The sequence below is a fragment of the Delphinus delphis genome, chromosome 21, assembly GCF_949987515.2.
Source record: "Delphinus delphis chromosome 21, mDelDel1.2, whole genome shotgun sequence".
Lineage (NCBI taxonomy): Eukaryota > Metazoa > Chordata > Mammalia > Artiodactyla > Delphinidae > Delphinus > Delphinus delphis.
The window spans coordinates 18028156-18041422 of NC_082703.1; the positions used below are offsets into that span (position 1 = coordinate 18028156).

At 38.5% G+C, this 13267-nt stretch overlaps 1 protein-coding gene across 3 annotated transcripts in view; it reads left to right on the top strand.

Annotated features, from left to right (window-relative positions):
• ZDHHC2 (zinc finger DHHC-type palmitoyltransferase 2) overlaps positions 1-13267 on the top strand; it is a 76383-nt gene that overhangs the window by 30361 nt on the left and 32755 nt on the right. For all 3 annotated transcript variants that reach the window (XM_060001126.1, XM_060001127.1, XM_060001128.1), the window contains exon 4: positions 9836-9956. In XM_060001126.1, coding sequence (XP_059857109.1) covers positions 9836-9956 — 121 coding nt within the window. The remainder of the gene's footprint in view (positions 1-9835; positions 9957-13267) is intronic.

Consider the following 13267-nt stretch of genomic DNA (forward strand, 5'->3'; position numbering starts at 1 on the left):
CCTAAAATGGCTGCTTCATCTCCAGCCATCATGTCTACATTCCAGACAGCAGGCCAGAGAAAGTAGAAAAGAAGAGTAGAAGTAAATGTCCTTCTCTTTAAGGACTTTCTGGAAGTTGCTGATGCCATTTCCACTTACATTTAGAACTTAGTTTTATGGCCACATTTAATTGCACAGAAGACTGGAAATTTAGTCTTTATTCTCAATGGCCATGTTAACCACGTTAGAAGGAGTAGATATTGGAGGACAACTAGCAGTTTCAGCTACAGAAGGTTTTAAATAGAGTTATATGTTCAAATATGCATTTTGAAAAGATCATTCTGGCGAACTTTTTGTTTCCTGGTGTTTTTTTTTGTTTGTTTGTTTTTTTGCAGTACGCGGGCTTCTCACTGTTGTGGCCTCTCCCGTTGCGGAGCACAGGCTCCGGATGCGCAGGCTCAGCGGCCATGGCTCACAGGCCCAGCAGCTTCGCGGCATGTGGGATCCTCCCGGACCGGGGCACGAACCCGTGTCCCCTGCATCGGCAGGCAGACTCTCAACCACTGCGCCACCAGGGAAGCCCGTTTCTGGGTTGATCCTGGTTAAATGTCCTTGAAGCAGAGGACTGTGTTTTACTCATTTTTGGACCCTTGGCACTTAGTCTAGTACATGGTATTGAATAGAAATAAACTCTGCTCCAGTAATAATAATGTAGTTTTAGTAGGCTAACGTTAAAAAAAAAAGAAGAAGTCTAGGCATCACTTAGAATTATTTCCTGAAGTAATCTGTTTGAAATGCAGCTGTGGTCAAAAAGGCCAATAAATATGCTGTATGAACTGGGAAAGGATATTAAAAACAAAACCACAGATATTTGCACAGTATTAATGGCGTGCTTGGCCTAGAATGCATTAGATATATAGCCTTTTTTTCTTCTTCTCTCTACTTACTTTTTTCCCTACCTCTTTTTCCTCCCTCCTACCATGTTCTCTTCTTTCCCATCATCTTTCTTACCCTCATCCTGGCCTTAGTTGTAGGTTTGAAGGAAAATGCTGACTTTTATCATAGGTCATCTCATCCACTCTGGTGGTTTGCCTGTGACCTCTGTGTTGACATGTCCCAGATCTGTTTCTAGCCTGACCTCTCCCACGAATTTCAAATTTATATATCTCCCTGCCAAACATAGCTCCTCGATCACTGCACTGACACCGCAAACACAACACATCTGAGACTGAAGCCACCACCCTCTCCTTCCCCAAACCGTGACTCATCTGTTTCTTCTACGGGTTAATGCCACTGCCAACCACGTTGTCATTCGAGCCAGAAGCTTGGCATCCTTGCACCTCCCCCAGCGTCCAAATCCTGGAAAGGTTTGCACTTCCTAACTTTTCTTTTTCAGTTCAAGCCCCTTTCTCTTTATTTTCCATCCCTGCCGTAATTCAGAGTCTTGGTCATCTCTGTCATCTGAGACATTGCAGTCTTCCCTGTGGTGTCACCCTTGACAGTCTTGCCTGCATTCCCTTCGGAGAATTCTGCAAAAATCCATCCTTCACTCTGCTGCTTGTGTCTATTCAGTGACTCTGCCCATCCCACAGGGTGAAGGCCAGTCTCCCTAGTTTGGCAACGATGACCCTTGTCCAAATTTCTGACTCCTCACTTTGTACTCTAGTAGTTCTTATGTACATGGTTTCCTGTGTACACCATGCCATAGTTTTCTTTCTAGAATATGCTTATCTCTTTTCTCATCAAAATAATTTTATTTTTATTTATAGTGGCAGCTCCTTCTAGGTCTCCTCTGCTGGTTCCTCATTATCTCCTGAACTTCTAAAGCATTGGATTATCTTAGAGTTCAATCTCTGGACCTCTTCTCTTATTTATCTACATTATGACTTTATATACTATCTCATCGCTTTCAAATTACTCATTAGCCTGATCCTCTCTCCTAAACTCCAGACTCCTTTCCTGCTTCCTATTTGGCATCTAATAGGAATTGCAAATTCAAATTCCAAGTACCTGCAAATAAACTTCTGATTTTTTACTTGCTCCCCAAATCCTTCTATTCCTACATTTTTCCCATCTCAATAATGGCAATTCCATCCTTCCACTTGTTCAGATCAAAATCTTGGAGTCACCCTTCGCTACTCTTTTTCTTTCAGACGCCACACTCAATCAATCACCCAATTCTGTAGGCCATACCCTCAGAGCACGCAAGTGTTAGCTCGTGCCCCTCCATGCTCCCACCGTAGTCCAAGCCACCAGCATCCCTGCTGGTATATGTACAGCACCCTCTCAGCACGTTTCCTTGCTTTTGTGTTTGCCCTCTTCCGTATATTTTCAGCACAGTACCAGAGTGATCCTTTCAAAACACAAGACAGGGCTTCCCTGGTGGCGCAGTGGTTGAGAATCCGCCTACCGATGCAGGGGACACGGGTTCGTGCCCCGGTCCAGGAGGATCCCACATGCCGCGGAGCGGCTGGGCCCGTGAGCCATGGCCGCTGAGCCTGCGCGTCCGGAGCCTGTGCTCCGCAGCTGGAGAGGCCACAACAGTGAGAGGCCTGCGTATCGCACAAAAAAAATAATAAATAGATAAAAACAAAACACAAGACAGTTCATATTATTCCTCTGCTCAGAACTTTGCTGTCATATCTGAGCTCACTGAGAGTAAACACCTAATTCTCTACTGTAACCTAAAAGGCTGCACATGGCCTGGCCTCACACCACTTCTCTGACCCTCTGTAATGCTGTTTTAGTCACATTGGTTTCCTTGCTGTTCTGTCAACACACTAAGCATGTGTCTCCTTCAGGGGCCTTGAGAGCTGCTATTACCCCTTGATCTGGAACACTCTTCTCACAGATAACTGCATGGCCAGGTCCTTCATTTTCTTGCTATCTCTGTGTCTCTGCTCAAGAGTACCTTTCAGGCATTCCATGACCACTTCCTCCAAATTAGCAAAACCCTATCCCTGTATCCTTCTAAACCTTACCTTGCTGTATTTCTCCCCATGGCATATCATTCTGTAATTCATCCCATGGTCATTTTTTATACCATCCCTAGAATATAAGCTCTACAACAGCATGAACTTTATCTGTTTTACTCACTAATCCATCACCAGTACCTGGTGTCTGAGCAGTGTCTGACCCCTAAAAGGTACGCAATAAATATTTGTTAAATGACTGAAAGTTGAGAAGTTATGTGTATAGAGGCAGGTTTGTGTTTATAGCTTTGGCGGAAAGTTGAAGTGACTTCTGATTTCTCCCTAAAATTATATGTGAGATCAACAACTAAGAATAATGGGGGAAGTAGGTTGGCTGAGGTTTGGAAGAGCAGAGAAGGTTTGAAATAGCAGTTAGAGAGAGAGGAAAAATGAAATGATAAAAAACGCAGAATTGAGGGAGTAGTGGAGTTTCACAACAGTGAATTTACAGTTTTGTACCAGGCCTTGTTGGATGACTTTTGTACAGAAGACATATACCTTATTTGATTCATATTACTGTAGGAGATGGGTGTTATTTATTACCATTTTGCAGATGGAGCAGCAGGCTTGAACATGAACTAATTATCCTAAGGCTTCAAGCGCTAGTATGTGGCAGAGCTAATACCGTTCAAAGCAAAGTCCTTTTGACCATGGAGGCTGCACTCTTGTCACTGCACCACGCTCTAGCATGAAGAGTGGACCCTACGTGGGGGGCTGTGGAGGGGACGTGTGCCAGGACATCAGTTGGCGCATGGAGGGAAGAAATAGCCAAACTTCTATTTATATGCTGTTCTTTTATGTTTCTCCTTTTTTAAAGTTTCTTATATAAGATACATACTATATTAGCTAATAGCACATCTGTAAATAAGTAAATATGCATATATTGGCAGTGCAGTCTCAAATTATTTTTTACTGGTAGCGGTACATTATCGAAAGAGTTTGGACAGGGCTTCCCTGGTGGCGCAGTGGTTGGGGGTCCGCCTGCCGATGCAAGGGACACGGGTTCGTGCCCCGGTCCGGGAGGATCCCACATGCCGTGGAGCGGCTGGGCCCGTGAGCCATGGCCGCTGAGCCTGCGCGTCCGGAGCCTGTGCTCCGCAGCGGGAGAGGCCACAACGGTGAGAGGCCTGCGTACCGCAAAAAAAAAAAAAGTCTGGAGACCGTTGTCATGAAAGAAAGAGCCCTTGCTTGCTGGTTAAGAATCTTGGGTTATTCCATTAATAAAATGCAAGATCTTGGGTTTAATCTTCTAACTGATTTGCAGCCAGAGACCCCCTCACTTGTAAAATGAGGGTCTTGGACTTCAACTGGGACTAAAAAAGTAGAAGAGATAATATAAGAAAATAATGTAAATATTTTCTTATCACCGTTCAGAGAATATAATTTTTCAATTCATAACATTTTCTCCCGATATTAAAGTAATATGACCATACGAAATTATATTTTGAAAACGAAGAGTAGGCAGAAAGAAAAAGAAAAAACAAAAATCCCACCACACTAATTCAGCCAGTTTACATTCTGAATTTCTTTCTGGTTATTTTTCCTAGTGGTACTCAGAGCACACATATTCCAATTTTTTTCATGTAAGAGCTCTTCCTTGTTTTATTGTCATTTTTAATAACAACATGATATTCTCACTGAAACACTGATTTTTAGTCCGACCCCAACTTTTCATATTATAAACAGCGTTGTTAAAGTGTTTGTTCATAGAGCTTTACCCATATTTTGGGTTATTTTTCTTAATGTAAGTTCTCAGAAGTTGAATTACTAGACGAAGGAAACTTAAGTCACTTTCCAAATTGTTTCCCAGAATAATTACAGCAATTTCCAAAGCCACCAGTTTTTATCAGAACCTTGGCACTGCATGCTGTTCTTAAGAAAACTGTTGTGAATTTAATAGGCAAAATTCTCCATTTTAATTTGGACATTTTAGATACTAGTGAGGTTATATTTTAATTTTTGTCCTAAGTCAGAAACAACTAGCAAAAAAGGAAATACAGTTCTTTGAGTTTTCTGTTTATTATCGGATTCTGGGTTTTTTCTTAATTTGTGCACCCTTTTAAAATTATACTCTCCTTTAATCTGAAAACTGTGTTTGATCCCAGCTGTTGGTTTCAAGTATCATTCTCTAAGGAAAGGAAGAAGGGCTCCTTGGAGAAATGGCTGATTCTAGAACTAGGGCAGGATATTTTGAAAATGAGCCTGGAGCGTCTTATGCCAAAAAGTAAAAGGTACTCCAAAAAATAAAATAAAATGTATTGACGGTGGTATATCAAAGGGACATAGGATCCAGTTGAAAATGTCCTGGTGACCAAAGCCGGAACAATTTCAGCAGGAAAATAAATAAAATAGTGTTCATTTATAACTCAGAGTATAAATAAAGCATAACTAAATAAAGTATAAAGTATAACTCAGAGTATGATAAATATCTTTGAGTCTACCGATACAAAGAAATGATTGAATGAATAAATAAATGGGGAGAAAAGAGAAATCTCTTTTACAGAAGAATTCTGAATAATTTATGTACATACTCTGCCCTCAAGGAGGGGAATAAAGCTCCACTCCTTAAATGTGGGCTGCATGTGGTGACTTCCTTCCAAAGAGTACAGGGTGAAGACAGGGAAGTAATGAGTCACCTTACAGCGGAGAAACCTGAAAAACACTCCCTCAACCAGGTGATTAAAGCCAACATCAACAGTGCTAAGTCACATTGATAGTATGTTCCCTTGATATGACGTGGTGCGAAGGGCACTTTGCCTTTGTGGTCTTCCTCCCCAAAACCCATAACCCCAGTCTAATCATGAGATAGACATCAGAAAAGTTCCAGTAGAGCAGTATCTTACAAAATACCTGATCAGTACTACTCAGAATTGTCAAACTCAACAAAAACAAGGAAAATCTGAAAAATTGTCTCAGCCAAGAGTAAGGAAACATGAAAAATAAATGTACTGTGGTCTCCTAGATGGGACCCTGGAACAGAAAAAAAGATCTTCAATGAAAACTAAGGAAATCTGAATAAACTGTGGACTTTGGTTAATAACAATTTATCCATATTGATACATTAATTGTCCTAAATGTACCATGTTAATATATGATGTTAGGAATATCAGCAAGTTGATGAGAGGATATATGGGAACCTTGTACCATTTTCTCAATTTTTCTGTAAGTCAAAATTGAAACAAAATTGAAACAAAAACAAAACAGCTTGCATTACTGACCAAAGGACTGCTGCAGTCTGGAAGATTGGAGGTCAGATATATTATCTTTTTCACCCCAGGAGATCTCTCATTCCTTCAGATCTCTACATCTTTCCTCAGATCTGTGATGTGCGTTTGTACATAAAAGTGTTCTGAGGGGGAGGGGACTGCATATTTGATGCATTCCAAGATAGAACTAGATATTTTGACATCCATCTTACATAAATAACAATTCCACCAACATGTATTTGGTTTTTAGGACCTGATGGTTGCAGTGTGTGATGTTTATTTATTTATAAAAGTATTAAACATACTAAGGACTCTTCCATTTCCATCACTCACTAGAACTTACCTCTAAAGTTAAAAGGATCCAGAACTCTGTAGAAAATGTAATAAAATGTCGATGGTTTTATTCCTTTAGAGTATTAAGTCTTTTACGAAACTAACTTTCAATGCTAGGTTTTAAATTACTTTTAGAAATGGGCAAGGGAGATATATCTGCCTGAATTATGGGACTGATGGTTCTGACAATGGAAAGTTAGAGACTAGGATACAAAATAACTTTTGCTTTGATCTTCAGTGCTCTGACTTAGGCTTCCTGTTACTTTCTCCTTTGTCCATTCCACAGTTCTAGCAGAGGGCTTACTCTGTGCTAAGCTTGATCCCCTTGTGGGGTTACATGCTTGTGGAAGAGACAGACAAAGGACAAATGAACCAACAAAATAATTTCAAATTATGGTGTGTAGCACAAAGAAATCACACATGGACCTGATGGAGAGTATGGCAGGGGGAAGGGACAGAATGATCAGGGTCCCTACCCTAGTAAGGGAATCATGGAAGTTCTTTGAGAAGATGACATTTAAGCTGAAACCTGCAAAATGAGAAGGAGCCATCCAGAAAGTGTAAGGAATAATGTTCTAGGCAGAGGAATCAACACGTACAAAGTTCATAGACACTTTCTCTAGATCAACCCTGCCTTTTCTCGACTACTACAGAATTACAGCATCATTTGATGTTATACATTTTCTACCACTCAAATATTTCCAAACAAGATAAACAGTTCTATAAAGACCATCAGTACACTTACCTGTTTGTCAGTGTTTTTTTTTAAAAAAAAAACAATGAATAGTAGCATGTTTCAAATTTTAAAGTAGTGTCATCAACAGGTGCATGGTGCCCAACCTAGTATTTTTAAGTAAGAAAGAAAATCTGGCAGATCCTCTGATAAACCAGTATGATTGCATGTGATGGGTCAATAAGCAATTTGAATTTTTCTTTGTTAGGTCTTTAATTCTGTTAGTGAGACCTGAACGGTGACGGCTTTCTCATTGCCTCTGCTTCCCAGTGAACTGCTTTTTCAGAGTAACTCTGAAAACAATGGTATAGATTCTAGGAATCCACGATCCAATTGGGAGATAGTTTTCCACCTGTTGGAAATGTGGTTCCCAAACTTTTCTTTGACTCTAAGGTATTTAATCTGCTGCTACTCCTGCCGCAGCCTCTAGGATCAGGCTGCAAGGTCCTTTTATTCTGAGTTTGAGACTCAACACTGCTCACTGCCACTCACTGCTGTCATTTATATAGTCATTCAATCCGGAAAATTGTGTAAATATATTTTGTTTTATAAACTGAGATTTAAGGTAGCAGGCGAGTGAAGAGTATCTGATAGAACGAATACACCAAGGCTTTATAAATGTGGCCTTCATTTATTTGTTATTCGTATTCATTTGAAAAAGGATTGGTTAAAGTGTAATTTGAAACACTATGAAATTAATTAATAGTAAGCAAATGCTGTGAGCGTCTTGCAGGAGGAATATTTAATGTGGAGAATACTTTTTTTCAAATATCTTTCACAAACTCTTAAGGGGCCTAACTGTAACATACCTACTAATTTAATGTAAGTAAATTTGATATACTAATTTAGAATCATTCACATTATGTAAATTTCTACTTAGAGAAAACTTATTTTTATTTTCTTAATGAGTCTGAAATTTTACAACTACATTAAAAATCATGCATTTGTGAATATTATGGTACCTCCCATTTACATTTGGAAGCTGAAGATTTGTTTCTTTTTTTTTTTTTAATTTATTTGTTTTTATTTTTGGCTGTGTAGGGTCCTCGTTGCTGCGCGCGGGCTTTCTCTAGTTGTGGTGAGCGGGGGCTACTCTTCGTTGCTGTGCGCGGGCTTCTCATTGTGGTGGCTTCTCTTGTTATGGAGCACGGGCTCTAGGCACGCGGGCTTCAGTAGTTGTGGCACATGGACTCAGTAGTTGTGGGTCACGGGCTCTAGAGCACAGGCTCAGTACTTGTGGCTCATGGGCTTAGTTGCTCTGCGGCAGGTGGGATCTTCCTGGACCAGGGCTCAAACCTGTGTCCCCTGCATTGGCAGGCGGATTCTTAACCACTACGCCATCAGGGAAGCCCTGAAGATTTGTTTCTAATTTTAAAATAACCTCAGTAGAATTATCAACCTCTAAACAAAGATTTTTAATTTCTCTGAAGATAATGATTTAGGTTCAAATATCATGACCTCATTTTCATCAAATTGTTTTTCTTTCCTTCATTGACATATTTAAATCACTTTTTAAAAACTTTTAAAAAATTGTAAAATATGTCTTACATTCAAAAACCATATATAAGGCACAGTTTAAAGAATAATAAAATGAAAACACCTGAACAGTCACCCAACCAAATAGAAGCATTATTTATATTTGAAGTATCTTCTGTGTACTTCTATGTTGTATTTCCCTGCATTTCTCAAGAAGTAACAGCTATCCTGAGTTTTGTATTAATTTCCTTGTTTTTAAATAATTTTATCATATATACATATCCCTAACCATAATAATATATAGTAGTTTATTTTATATATCTGTTCATCAATAGGTTGAGAGTCTTGGTTGTACACAGCTGTAGTTCATTAAATGTTAAGTGCTGTATAGGATTCCATTATTTGGATAGATCATACTGCAGTTTATCTATTCCCCTTTTGATGGACATTTGGGTTGTGGTTAGTTTTTTACATTTTAAACAATGGTGCTGTGAATACCCTTGTACGTGTCTCCTGGAGTACATTTATAGGAGTTCAAATAGACTTTTAAAACCGTATTTTTGTGATTATCAAGTTGGAGCCCAAACAAATTTTCATTTTTCTCAAATAAGTATTTTTTTAAATTGGTTGGGTCCAATTGGCAGTATAAGAAGCAAAATCAATGACTAGTTCTTCTGAGGGCTAGAGAATTCATGTAATGATTATCCCTAAGTTAAAACTCACTTAGATGAGAATACATGCTTGATGTATTTGTTTCTATTTTTGTTTTTAATTATAACCAATTGAAAAATGCATCCATTGAACCAAATTTGTTTATTTTGCCATTTCATCTATTAATGTAACTAATATTTGGATAGAACTCTACAGTTTACAAAGCACTTTTACATACCTTATTTCTCTTGAGTTTCACAAACATCTGAGGAAGTAGGTATTATTATTATTCTTCCCTTTTTTTAGATTTATAAACTAGTGATCCATGAGATTAACAGACTTGCCCAGATTTTAAATCTATTACCTCTCTGAATTTATATGCTATATACTGTTAATATTTTATAAATACCTCTTTTTGGGTATAGTAGATAAATATGTTATCATTTCTTTGAGAACACTGATTAAAATTTAACTTTCTTCCACAGTTCCATCTCTCTTATGCAGAAAAAGAATTGCTAGAGAGAGAGCCAAGAGGAGAAGCCCACCAGGAAGTTCTTAGGCGAGCAGCCAGAGACCTTCCCATCTACACCAGGACCATGTCTGGAGGTAGAGGATAACGAGTGCTTTGGCAGGATGGGGTGTGGTGATGGTTAGAAAGCACATCTATACTTGAAACTGTCAAGCACTCATTGAAACACATTGTGCTTCAGCTTGGATTATTATTAAATCTCTCCTGTACAGTCCCATAAAACAGAATGGAAACAGGAGTAATGCTGTGGCACAGAGATCTCAACCAAGTCTGAACTGACTTGACTTCTATTCTGCCTTCCTAGCTGTGACTCAGTGAAGATGTTAGAACTGCTGAAACTTGATTTGTAGTTGCGTTCATTTTTAAAGTTTTAATTCCTATTCTTATTTAATTCAAAAGAGCAGTATCTGTTATGAACATAACATTGATAATTTTACATAAATTTAAAACTTAGTATGTAAATTATACAAAACTTAATTCGGGTATTGATAAAATTTCTTTATCTTTAAAATTTATGGTTTTTTTTTTTTTTTTTTTACAAAAGCAACTCAATAAATCTCATTTACTTGGACTAAGATTTTTAAGGTAATTTAACAGCTATCTAATTAAAGAATTGTCTTAAAAACTGACACACATGGACTGCTGGTACTTGCCCACAAAGGCTCACCCAGAAAGAAACTGTGAGTTTAGACGTATTCTGTCCCTTTCAGTGGCCACTAGCCCCATGTGGTTGTTGAGCACTTAAAACGTGGCTAGTCCAAATTGAGATGTGCTTTAAATGTAGAACACACAACTAGTTTCCAAGACTTGGTATAAAAAAAGGACCTCGGACCTGTAAAATACCTCGTTAATATTTTTATATTATTTATATTTGTTTCTGACTCACTTTAGAGTCATAATTGAATATAACGCTAAGCTTCACACTTGATTTTTTCCTGTTGCTTTTACTGTTTCTCAATGAGCAAGTGGTCATTCCCTGATTTAATATTATGCCACTGGTTCTATCCCATAAAGAGAGCGATGTGCTTATGTATGTTTACATATATTTACTCTGCATAAGCCTAAACTAATATTGAGGAAATTTAAGCCCCCTAAAAATAAGTTACTACACAAGTTGCCGAAACTAGTTAGTGGCGGTGACAGTATCAGGTGCAAAAATCTCGTCTCCTCATTCCTAGTGAAGTGCTTTTTCTACTAGACCCCTTGCTACACCACATTAAGACCAAGGAGGGAAGTATAAGTCATACCAGGATAGAGTATTACTATTCATTAATAACAACTACCCTTTGGATTTATAAGTTATCTTCTTGTGTGGGTTATGTACTGGTAAGGCTGTCATCTCTTGTATTGTGTGCCTATCTCCTGGGATGAACTTATGTTTCTCAGTATTTGTGACAGTCTGGGACAGAATCTGAACTTCCTGATACAGTCTTTCTATTTTTAGTGCAAAAATTCTGGATGCATGCTAAAATCAATATTAACTGACTAGAGTCACTGACTCAAATTACAGAAAGTATAATAGATTATAATGCTGGTGTGATTGCTCTCCTTCTGGAACATGTGGAACGTAAAGGTAATCATGATGCAGAAAGGACGTCCAGTGAAGCAGCCACAGTACCCCCAAGGCAGGAATGTGAGCAGGGTCCTTCTTACCCCATCCCCAGCCAAGACCCTTGGGTCGTTTGGATAACTTCCTTCTTCACCCTGCGAAAGGCCGTGGACTAAAGCAACTGAAAGGCTCAGTTGATGTTCACACACTTTATACGTCTTAAGAGAACTGAAGAAAGTAGATGGCAATATAATTTGGGGTTTTCCCATTCATTCTCAATCCACAGTCCTTCCTCCAGACCTAAAAGAGAAAAATACTAGCTGCCTATATACTGACTGCTGTACACAGAGAACAAAGTCAACCATATACGGACTTGGGTGTAGGGTTTAGTGAGGCAGGTATTAAGTCTCCTCATCTCACTTGTTTGTCCTGTGCTTTCTTCTGATCCGACCATCTCCTGCTTTCTTACAGGGTTCTCCAAACTCTATTATATTATTATTTATTTTTATTTTTATTAATGAGGACTATTTGCTTTCTTAGCTCTCCCTTGCTATTGATCCTTTCCTACAAAAAAATATTTGTAGATTTTTTGACAAGGAAGGTAACCATTAGAAGTGAGGTAATTAGTTTATCATTTTGCACACAGATGTTGGTAATGTTTCCTTTTCAGCATGTACCAAAAAAGTTTTAAATCACATAATACATGAATAAATTCTCAAAAAATTCAAGCAAGACAGTTAAAATAAAATGCCCCCTCCACTGTTAAGACTTTTTAAGTGATAATTAGATGGCTCATTTAAAATTCCAGTGGGATGATTTTAGTTGAATATAATATGGCATGTGGAGTGTTTTTTTTATTATAAGACTAAGTTTCTGTTTCTGAAAGACTGTAAACAAAACCTTTTTCTACGTTGTTTTGATTTCTTGTGAGTTATTGCCCACTTTAATTTGAAAGGTTTTTTTACCCCAGTGTACTTTAGAGATAATCACCGCTTGGAGAGAATCTAGCATTGCCCACCAGAACTCACCTGGAAATTCTGTGACTTTAGACCCATGCTGTCCATTGTGGTAACCACTAGTCTTTAAGTTGTGATTACTGACAACTTAAAATGTGACCGTAAGTGTAAAACACATAACAGGTTTCAAAGACTTGGTATAAAAAAAAGTAAAATATGTCACTAATATTTTATATTAATTTTATGTTGAAATAATATTTTGGATATATTAGGTGAAATAAAATATATCATTAAGGGGCTTCCCTGGTGGCGCAGTGGTTGCGAGTCCGCCTGCCAATGCAGGGGACGCGGGTTCGTGCCCCAGTCCGGGAGGATCCCACATGCCGCGGAGCGGCTGGGCCCGTGAGCCATGGCCGCTGAGCCTGCGCGTCCGGAGCCTGTGCTCTGCAAAGGGAGAGGCCACAACAGTGAGAGGCCCGTGTACCGCAAAAAAAAAAAAAAAAAAAATATATATATATATATATATCTCATTAAAATTAATTTCCCCTGTTTCTTTTTACTTCTTTTAACGTAGCTCCTAGAGAATTTAAAAGTACTCATGTGGCTCACATTATATTCCTTCTGGACAACACTGCCTCACACTTTGATACTTTGCATGAGCCAGTAATACCTTAGACCTTCACTTGGGATGTACCTGTGAGGCTTCTTCATTCAGGAGATGAGCAGGCCATGCCATTCATCTCTGGAATTTCTGAAAAAGAAAGTTATAAGAGAATGATTAAGGAATTATTTCAGTATTGAAAACAACTCCATCTAGGCCTTGTTGTCTTAAAAATAAACCTCATTTTATTCTTAGTTTATAGCAACCATTTCTGTTTTTTAG